Source organism: Symphodus melops, assembly GCF_947650265.1.
Source record: "Symphodus melops genome assembly, chromosome: 10".
NCBI lineage: Eukaryota > Metazoa > Chordata > Actinopteri > Labriformes > Labridae > Symphodus > Symphodus melops.
Window position 1 is genome coordinate 662,480 of NC_136700.1, and position 10,673 is coordinate 673,152.

General features: G+C 53.2%; 1 protein-coding gene across 1 annotated transcript in view; it reads left to right on the plus strand.

Annotated features, from left to right (window-relative positions):
- ltbp4 (latent transforming growth factor beta binding protein 4) overlaps positions 1 to 9,380 on the plus strand; it is a gene marked incomplete at its 5' end in the record, with an annotated part of 23,621 nt that extends 14,241 nt beyond the window's left edge. Inside the window, 10 exon segments of the mRNA XM_079353156.1 lie at positions 788 to 1,168; positions 1,255 to 1,320; positions 1,432 to 1,560; positions 2,039 to 2,179; positions 2,649 to 2,801; positions 2,895 to 3,044; positions 6,284 to 6,458; positions 6,567 to 6,886; positions 6,965 to 7,117; positions 7,301 to 9,380. Of these exon segments, the coding sequence (XP_079209282.1) occupies positions 788 to 1,168; positions 1,255 to 1,320; positions 1,432 to 1,560; positions 2,039 to 2,179; positions 2,649 to 2,801; positions 2,895 to 3,044; positions 6,284 to 6,458; positions 6,567 to 6,886; positions 6,965 to 7,117; positions 7,301 to 7,443 (1,811 nt within the window). The 3' untranslated portion in view covers positions 7,444 to 9,380.
- Between the last annotated feature and the right edge of the window lie 1,293 nt (positions 9,381 to 10,673).

The following is a 10,673-nucleotide window of genomic DNA, read 5'->3' on the forward strand; positions in this document are numbered from 1 at the left end:
TGAGCAGAAGAGCTGACAGGAAGTGAGCAGAGGAGCTGACAGGAAGTGAGAAGAGGTGACAGGAAGTGATCAGAGGAGCTGACAGGAAGTGAGAAGAGGTGACAGGAAGTGAGCAGAAGAGCTGACAGGAAGTAAGCAGAAGAGCTGACAGGAAGTGAGAAGAGGTGACAGGAAGTGAGCAGAGGAGCTGACAGGAAGTGAGAAGAGGTGACAGGAAGTGATCAGAGGAGCTGACAGGAAGTGAGAAGAGGTGACAGGAAGTGAGCAGAAGAGCTGACAGGAAGTGAGCAGAGGAGCTGACAGGAAGTAAGCAGAAGAGCTGACAGGAAGTGAGAAGAGGTGACAGGAAGTGAGCAGAAGAGCTGACAGGAAGTGAGCAGAAGAGCTGACAGGAAGTGAGCAGAGGAGCTGACAGGAAGTGAGAAGAGGAGCTGACAGGAAGTGAGAAGAGGTGACAGGAAGTGATCAGAGGAGCTGACAGGAAGTGAGAAGAGGTGACAGGAAGTGAGCAGAAGAGCTGACAGGAAGTGAGCAGAGGAGCTGACAGGAAGTAAGCAGAAGAGCTGACAGGAAGTGAGAAGAGGTGACAGGAAGTGAGCAGAAGAGCTGACAGGAAGTGAGCAGAGGCGCTGACAGGAAGTGAGCAGAGGAGCTGACAGGAAGTGAGCAGAGTTGCAGACGAAAGCGGATCATGACCTACAGGTGCTATGATCCATCTTTGTGGTACTCTCTCTCTCTCTCTCTCTCTCTCTCTGTCTCTCTCTCTCTCTCTCTCTCTCTCTCTCAGACGTGGACGAGTGTGAGTCCCTCCCCGGCGTGTGCGGTTCAGCTCGCTGTGACAACGTGGAGGGATCGTTCATGTGTGAATGTGACCGACGGGGGTACGAGTTCGACGCCACCCTCAGGCGGTGTGTCAACACTGCAGCAGCAGAGATAATCCCTGGCTCCTCCTCCTCCTCGCCCTCCTCCGTCTACGTCAGCGCGGGGGATCTGCCCCCCCTCCCCGCCGCTCGTCCAGGTGAGCTCAGGGAGTGTTACTACAACCTGGCCGAGCGTGGAACCTGCAGCCTGCTGGCCACCAACACCAGCCAGCAGGAGTGCTGCTGCACGGTGGGGGAGGGCTGGGGGCTGGGCTGCCAGTACCACACCTGTCCACCTGTCAACTCAGGTGAGATCACATGACGCAGGTCATTCACACAGACGGAGGCTGCTGATTGGCTCAGGTGTTGAAGGTGTGTGTGTGTGTGTCTGCAGCTCAGTTTCTGTCTCTGTGTCCGAGCGGGAGAGGATACGTGAATACAGGAGCCTTCAGCTACACGGGTAGGTACACACACACACACACACACACACACACACACACACACACACACACACACACACACACACACACACACACACACGTATCCTCACAGGTGTGTGTTGTTGTTTCAGACGTGGACGAGTGTAAGCGTTTCCATCCCGAGGTGTGTAAGAACGGCGTGTGTGTCAACAACATCCCGGGATACAACTGTTACTGCTCCAGTGGATACGTGTACAACCGCACGCTGCTCGAGTGTGTCGGTACGAGCAGCACGCCATCGCAGCACGCCATCACAGCACGCCATCACAGCACGCCATCACAGCACGCCATCACAACACGCCATCACAACACGCCATCACAACACGCCATCACAGCACGCCATCACAACACGCCATCACAACACGCCATCACAGCACGCCATCACAGCACGCCATCACAACACGCCATCACAACACGCCATCACAGCACGCCATCACAGCACGCCATCACAACACGCCATCACAACACGCCATCACAACACGTCATCACAACACGCCATCACAACACGCCATCACAGCACGCCATCACAACACGCCATCACAGCACGCCATCACAACACGCCATCACAGCACGCCATCACAACACGCCATCACAGCACGCCATCACAACACGCCATCGCCATGCAAACAGACTCGAGCTCGTTCTGAGCAGAGACAACGGGTCAGGTGTGAACGCCCGATGTCTCTCTCTCTCTCTCAGATCACGATGAGTGCGAGGAGGAGAGCTGTGTGGGCGGAGTCTGTGTCAACACGGTGGGTTCGTATTACTGCAGCTGTGCTCCTCCTCTGGTGCTCGACGACACGCAGCGGAACTGTGTCAACTCCTCGCACCTCACCTTAGGTAAGACGCCGTCCTGTCCTCCCTGCACGCCGTCCTCTCCTCCCTGCACGCCGTCCTCTCCTCCCTGCACGCCGTCCTCTCCGCCCTGCACGCCGTCCCTTCCTCCCTGCACGCCGTCCTCTCCTCCCTGCACGCCGTCCTCTCCTCTCCTCCCTGCACGCCGTCCTCTCCTCCCTGCACGCCGTCCTCTCCTCTCCTCCCTGCACGCCGTCCTCTCCTCCCTGCACGCCGTCCTCTCCTCTCCTCCCTGCACACCGTCCTCTCCTTCCTGCACTGCACGCCGTCCTCTCCTCCCTGCACGCCGTCCTCTCTTTCCTGCCCTGCACGCCGTCCTCTCCTCTCCTGCCTGCATGCCGTCCTCTCCTCCCTGCACGCCGTCCTCTCCTCTCCTCCCTGCACGCCGTCCTCCTCCCTGCACGCCGTCCTCTCCTCCCTGCACGCCGTCCTCACCCGTGTGTGCGTGTTGCAGATGAGAACCTGTCGGTGTGCTGGCAGCACGTCACGGCTGACCTGGTGTGTCAGAGCCCCCTGCTGGGCGCTCAGGTCACCTTCATGGACTGCTGCTGTCTGTACGGCGAGGGCTGGGCCATGGAGTGCGCCCTATGCCCCGCCTCCGACTCAGGTAAACTCCTCCCACAAAACGCTGCGAGACGTCTGTTTACATTCTCTTTAAAATAAGACACATTAAGCTCCTCCTCTTTCTGTGCGTGTGCAGAGGACTACGCCCGCCTCTGCAGCTCCTTTGTTCCTCTGTTTCCTGAGAGTTACCCGGACTCATCCGGACCGGACACGGGAGGGAGACCGGAAGCTGGACCAGGACTAGGACCAGGACGAGGAGGGGGAGGGGGAGGGGGAGGGGGAGGGGGTGAGTCTTTGAAACCCAAAGTTTCCTTTAATTTGATCATCAGTATTTATTATGTTTTTACTGTTTTATAACTCCTCCTCGTCTCCTCTCCTCCTCGTCTCCTCTCCTCCTTGTCTCCTCTCCTCCTCGTCTCCTCTCCTCCTTGTCTCCTCTCCTCCTCGTCTCCTCTCCTCCTCATCTCCTCTCCTCCTCTCCTCCTCGTCTCTTCTCCTCCTTGTCTCTTCTCCTCGTCTCCTCTCCTCCTCTCCTCCTCGTCTCCTCTCCTCCTCGTCTCCTCTCCTCCTCGTCTCTTCTCCTCCTTGTCTCTTCTCCTCGTCTCCTCTCCTCCTCGTCTCCTCTCCTCCTTGTCTCTTCTCCTCGTCTCCTCTCCTCCTCTCCTCCTCGTCTCTTCTCCTCCTTGTCTCTTCTCCTCGTCTCCTCTCCTCCTTGTCTCTTCTCCTCGTCTCTTCTCCTCCTTGTCTCTTCTCCTCGTCTCCTCTCCTCCTCGTCTCCTCTCCTCCTCGTCTCTTCTCCTCCTCGTCTCCTCTCCTCCTTGTCTCCTCTCCTCCTCGTCTCCTCTCCTCCTCGTCTCTTCTCCTCCTCGTCTCCTCTCCTCCTTGTCTCCTCTCCTCCTTGTCTCTTCTCCTCGTCTCCTCTCCTCCTTGTCTCCTCTCCTCCTTGTCTCCTCTCCTCCTCGTCTCCTCTCCTCCTTGTCTCTTCTCCTCCTTTCTTCTCCTCCTTGTCTCCTCTCCTCCTTGTCTCCTCTCCTCCTCGTCTCTTCTCCTCCTTGTCTCCTCTCCTCCTTGTCTCCTCTCCTCCTCGTCTCCTCTCCTCCTCGTCTCTTCTCCTCCTCGTCTCCTCTCCTCCTCGTCTCCTCTCCTCCTTGTCTCCTCTCCTCCTTGTCTCTTCTCCTCGTCTCCTCTCCTCCTTGTCTCCTCTCCTCCTCGTCTCTTCTCCTCCTCGTCTCCTCTCCTCCTCGTCTCTTCTCCTCCTTTCTTCTCCTCCTTGTCTCCTCTCCTCGTCTCCTCTCCTCCTCGTCTCCTCTCCTCCTTGTCTCTTCTCCTCCTTTCTTCTCCTCCTTGTCTCCTCTCCTCCTTGTCTCCTCTCCTCCTCGTCTCTTCTCCTCCTTGTCTCCTCTCCTCCTTGTCTCCTCTCCTCCTCGTCTCCTCTCCTCCTCGTCTCTTCTCCTCCTCGTCTCCTCTCCTCCTCGTCTCCTCTCCTCCTTGTCTCCTCTCCTCCTTGTCTCTTCTCCTCGTCTCCTCTCCTCCTTGTCTCCTCTCCTCCTCGTCTCTTCTCCTCCTCGTCTCCTCTCCTCCTTGTCTCTTCTCCTCCTTTCTTCTCCTCCTTGTCTCCTCTCCTCGTCTCCTCTCCTCCTCGTCTCCTCTCCTCCTCGTCTCTTCTCCTCCTCGTCTCCTCTCCTCCTCGTCTCCTCTCCTCCTCGTCTCTTCTCCTCCTCGTCTCCTCTCCTCCTCGTCTCTTCTCCTCCTCGTCTCCTCTCCTCCTCGTCTCTTCTCCTCCTCGTCTCCTCTCCTCCTCGTCTCCTCTCCTCCTCGTCTCCTCTCCTCGTCTCCTCTCCTCCTCGTCTCCTCTCCTCCTCGTCTCCTCCTCGTCTCTTCTCCTCCTTGTCTCCTCTCCTCCTCGTCTCTTCTCCTCCTTGTCTCCTCTCCTCCTCGTCTCTTCTCCTCCTCGTCTCCTCTCCTCCTCGTCTCCTCTCTTCCTTGTCTCTTCTCCTCCTTGTCTCCTCTCCTCCTCGTCTCCTCTCCTCCTCGTCTCCTCTCCTCCTTGTCTCCTCTCCTCCTCGTCTCCTCTCCTCCTTGTCTCCTCTCCTCCTTGTCTCCTCTCCTCCTTGTCTCCTCTCCTCGTCTCTTCTCCTTGTCTCCTCGTCTCCTCTCCTCCTCGTCTCCTCTCCTCCTTGTCTCTTCTCCTCCTTGTCTCCTCTCCTCCTCGTCTCCTCTCTTCCTTGTCTCCTCTCCTTGTCTCTTCTCCTCCTCGTCTCCTCTCCTCCTCGTCTCCTCTCCTCCTCGTCTCCTCTCCTCCTCGTCTCTTCTCCTCCTCGTCTCCTCTCCTCCTTGTCTCTTCTCCTCCTTGTCTCCTCTCCTCCTCGTCTCCTCTCTTCCTTGTCTCCTCTCCTCGTCTCTTCTCCTCCTTGTCTCCTCTCCTCGTCTCCTCTCCTCCTTGTCTCCTCTCCTCCTTGTCTCTTCTCCTCCTTGTCTCCTCTCCTCCTTGTCTCTTCTCCTCCTTGTCTCCTCTCCTCGTCTCTTCTCCTCCTTGTCTCCTCTCCTTGTCTCCTCTCCTCCTTGTCTCCTCTCCTTGTCTCTTCTCCTCCTTGTCTCTTCTCCTCCTTGTCTCCTCGTCTCCTCTCCTCCTTGTCTCCTCTCCTCGTCTCCTCTCCTCCTTGTCTCCTCTCCTCCTTGTCTCCTCTCCTCCTCGTCTCTTCTCCTCCTCGTCTCCTCTCCTCCTTGTCTCTTCTCCTCCTTGTCTCCTCTCCTCCTTGTCTCCTCTCCTCGTCTCTTCTCCTCCTTGTCTCCTCTCCTCGTCTCCTCTCCTCCTCGTCTCCTCTCCTCCTCGTCTCCTCTCCTCCTCGTCTCCTCGTCTCCTCTCCTCCTCGTCTCCTCTCCTCCTTGTCTCCTCTCCTCCTTGTCTCTTCTCCTCCTTGTCTCCTCTCCTCGTCTCTTCTCCTCCTCGTCTCCTCTCCTCCTCGTCTCCTCTCCTCCTTGTCTCCTCTCCTCCTTGTCTCCTCTCCTCCTTGTCTCCTCTCCTCGTCTCCTCTCCTCCTCGTCTCCTCGTCTCCTCTCCTCCTCGTCTCCTCTCTTCCTTGTCTCCTCTCCTTGTCTCTTCTCCTCCTTGTCTCTTCGTCTCCTCTCCTCCTCGTCTCCTCTCCTCCTCGTCTCCTCTCTTCCTTGTCTCCTCTCCTTGTCTCTTCTCCTCCTTGTCTCTTCGTCTCCTCTCCTCCTCGTCTCCTCTCCTCCTCGTCTCCTCTCCTCCTTGTCTCTTCTCCTCCTTGTCTCCTCTCCTCGTCTCTTCTCCTCCTCGTCTCCTCTCCTCCTCGTCTCCTCTCCTCCTTGTCTCCTCTCCTCCTTGTCTCCTCTCCTCCTTGTCTCCTCTCCTCGTCTCCTCTCCTCCTCGTCTCCTCGTCTCCTCTCCTCCTCGTCTCCTCTCTTCCTTGTCTCCTCTCCTTGTCTCTTCTCCTCCTTGTCTCCTCGTCTCCTCTCCTCCTCGTCTCCTCTCCTCCTCGTCTCCTCTCTTCCTTGTCTCCTCAGCTCCTCCATACTTCCCTCCTTACGTCCCGGACTCCTTCCCTCCAGCTTCCAGAGACTTCAGTGCTCCTGACTATGACGATTACTCTCCAGCAGGGGGCAGCAGGTCCGGCTTCAGAGCGAGGACGCCGGCGACCTTCGGCCTGCCTGACGGGGCGTTCGGCCGTCCTGACTACAGGTGACCACGCATCAGATTTTAAAGATGGCCGTTCATGTTTGGAGTGGTGTTTTGAGCGTGGCGTGTTGGTGAAGCGCCCGTTGATGACGATCTCTCTTCGTCTCTCAGCACGGGTTACTACTCTGAAGGAGACTTCGGCTCCCCCGTCAGATCTCCATCCTACCGCCTCCCTCTGGACCCCCGCGCAGAGAGGGCGTTTGGCGCCCGTCCTCGTCCTCCTGCGCGGGCCGATGGCGCTCCTCTCAGCCTGGCCCCGCTGCCCGGAGCGCCCTACCAGGAGCAGGAGGAAGAAGAGGAGGAGGAAGCATGGCGGCCCGGCCCACCTTTTCCTCCTTTCACGGACCGGAGCGGAGGAGGAGGAGGAGGAAGAGGAGGCGCAGGAGGTGGAGGAGGCGCAGGAGGCGGAGCCCCGAGGAGGGTGTATGAGAGTGAGTCCTGCGTTCTTAAAAGAATCCTAAAAACTCACGATGGATCGCCGCCTCGTCTTCTCTCGTTTTGTCTTTCAGGGCGCTACGAGTCGTACGGCGGCCTGAGTGCAGCAGAGGATTGTGGGATACTGCACGGCTGTGAGAACGGCAGGTGTATTCGTGTTGCAGAAGGTTACACCTGTGACTGTTACCAAGGATACGAGCTGGACATGACCTCGATGACATGTATCGGTACGCACTGAAACATCCCACTCTCATTACGGTCCCTGAACTCACCACAGACAGGAGCGTTCTTCATGTTTCCAGAATACAGATAGATCAAGTGTGTGTGTGTGTGTGTGTGTGTGTGTGTGTGTGTGTGTGTGTGTGTGTGTGTGTGTGTGTGTGTGTGTGTGTGTGTGTGTGTGTCAACAGATATAAACGAGTGTGAGGACGGCGTCCAGCCGGAGTTCCCGTGCGTGAACGCTCGCTGTGTGAACACTGACGGCTCGTTCCGCTGCGTCTGCAGACGAGGATACGTGATGTCCCGCAGACCGAACCACTGCGTGGCTGCGTAGACCGGACCGGACCGCCTCTCTGCTCTAAACTGGTTTAGACAAATCAGGACTGGACTTCAGACCGGGCTGGACTGGATTAGACTTTAGGGACAGAGCACGGCGCGTGTTTCACACAAACTGTCGTTGATCCGGATCCACGAGTCTTCATCGTGACCAAACCAAAACCAGTCCAACAGAACCAGGCGCCAACATGGATCCTATCACGTGTTCTCTCCTCAGTCTAACCCAGTCCAGTCCGGTTTGGCCCAGACGCTGAAGTCGTCCCCCATTTGGGGTTTTCAGGTGTTCATCTTTACGAGCCTCCTCCACGACGACTTCATCAGAACGTTGATCGTATTTAAATCCTCGCACGAGTGTGTGAAGTTGTGCAACAGCAGAAGAAGAAACATATGTGTGTGTGTGTGTGTGTGTGTGTGTGTGTGTGTGTGTGTGTGTTTGTTTTTCATGAAACTAACCCGACCCGCAGAGACACACTGAGCTGCCGTCACATCAACGAGGATTTTTTTTATCTCAGCTAACTAGATTTTTATTACCGCTAAAATCCCGCTCATTTTCTCCGATTATAAACAGTGATGTCATAACCATCACAGGTAGACCGACCACGAGTGTGACTCCGTGACTTATCCTCCTGTCCGAATTCTTAGTCGTTTTAAGAGAAGAAAAAAAAGACAGATTATTTACGATATCGGGGGAAAAGAACACGAGCACGGTGTCTCTGATTGGTAGAGTTTGCCGTTACCATGGCGATGTTTCCCTACGAATGCGAAGGGATAACCTCGTCATGCCGCGGTGCATGTAGCAGATTGTACAGCGTGGGCGTCGACAGAACAAACACGATAACGACGACTAAAGCTACGTTTGGGAAGAAGGATCGTTCGCAGTGCATTGTGGGAAGTGTAGTTCAACAAAATGATGTGCAGTCTACTCTATCTTTGCCGGTTCTTAAAACCGTTTTTGTGCCAAATAAAATTACCATAGTGTCGGTGTGGCTGGTTGTCATGGTTACAGGAGCCGCTAAAAAAGTGGATGCTCACTGTTGAGCTCTTTATAGACCGCTAACAAAAGATTTCTCTCAGCGTATACAGAAATGTTAAGCTAGCAGGTTTTTTGGGGGGGTTTTTTTACGTTAGCTTCAAAGCAGACGGCATCATTTTATTGTTCACATCTACAAAAGCCAATTTTCAAAACAAGGGGAAAAGACAGAGCACTATCAGCTAGCATGACATAGCTTTAGTTAGCATACTTAATAGCTGTTAGCACATTAGCGTGATTAGGTCCTTCATGCAGGAACATTTAAACTGATCCTTAAACAGCGTGTTAGCGAATCAGCTGTTAGCTCCCTGGCTAATTAACAAGCTGAGTTAGCATGAGTTTAACATTTGAATTTATTTGAACTTATTGTTTTTCCTATTTGAAAAAAGGTTCAAGAGTGTTTGGTGTTAAACATCGTCATGAAGATATCTGAGTACGTCGGCAGAACGTTTCGCCATGTTTCTGCGTAACACGATCTTTTGTTCACTTGAATTTTCCCAACTCAAATTCATCCTTCAAACATGATGAACACTGTTTTTAATGTGTCGTCTTTTTACTAACATGTTTGTTGTGTTGTGAGACCCCGCCCCCCCCGTGTTAGCCTCAGTCACAGTAATCCTCGCCGCCACACAAACAGATGCTAGCTGTTAGCGCCGGTCCGGGACTGTTCATTGTGTGTTTTTTGAATTAACTTTCTGATGCTGCCTGAAGTTTGATGTTTAACATTACATGCACTGTATCTGCCAGAGATCTGCCTCCCACACGGGACACTTTTGTACATTGTTTGAATTTTAATCTCTGGTGTTTTTTTTGTTTAAATGTTCTTTTTTTATGTTTAATGATTCACTTTTTTATCTTTGTTGTTTTGTATGACAAAAAAATGGAAATATATTTGCACACTTGTATTGAAACTCGTCTGTTTGGTCTTTATTTTGTAAACCAGGGCTGAACAAACAACCTGTGAGCCTATTGGCCGATTTAGAATACATTTATAATATCTATAATATATACATTTAAAAATAAATAAATAGATTTAGATTGTCTTACACTCTTCAGTGAACACACAGAATATAATATACACTTTAACAATGCAACAGGTTTGATCAGCCTGCATCACCTGCGTTCACACACCTCTCTATTAGCTCCAACATCCTTTTACACACACACACACACACACACACACACACACACACACACCACTCTATTAGCTCCAACATCCTTTTACACACACACACACACACACACACACACACCACTCTATTAGCTCCAACATCCTTTAACACACACACACACACACACACACACACACACACACACACCACTCTATTAGCTCCAACATCCTTTAACACACACACACACACACACACACACACACACACACACACACCACTCTATTAGCTCCAACATCCTTTAACACACACACACACACACACACACACACACACACACACACCACTCTATTAGCTCCAACATCCTTTTACACACACACACACACACACACACACACACCACTCTATTAGCTCCAACGTCCTTTTACACACACACACACACACACCACTCTATTAGCTCCAACGTCCTTTTACACACACACACACACACACACACACACACACACCACTCTATTAGCTCCAACATCCTTTAACACACACACACACACACACACACACACACACACACTTTTCTCCATCTCCAACCTTTTCACACAAACCACATGGAAATAATCTCCAAATATTTACAGTTATTAAACAGTTCTCCAAATTGATCACACACAGAACACATGATCAAAATAACACTCTCCATCCCAGCACATTGTAAAAACACGACAGTGTGACGTCACACAGCAGAGATATGAAAGTGATCTTACTTTGAGCTGCAGACAGGCTGTCCTGGTTACAGGTGTCCACATGTCCAGGTGGAAATAAAGTCTTAATGAGGGGACGGATGTCCAGGGAGTTCATGATGTCTCTGTGGACATGCATCAGTGAAAGGTTTGAGAGTCTTCTCTGGGTCATCATGGTGTGTGTGTGTGTGTGGACATGCATCAGTGAAAGGTTTGAGAGTCTTCTCTGGGTCATCATGGTGTGTGTGTGTGTGTGGACATGCATCAGTGAAAGGTTTGAGAGTCTTCTCTGGGTCATCATGGTGTGTGTGTGTGTGTGGACATGCATCAGTGAAAGGTTTGAGAGTCTTCTCTGGGT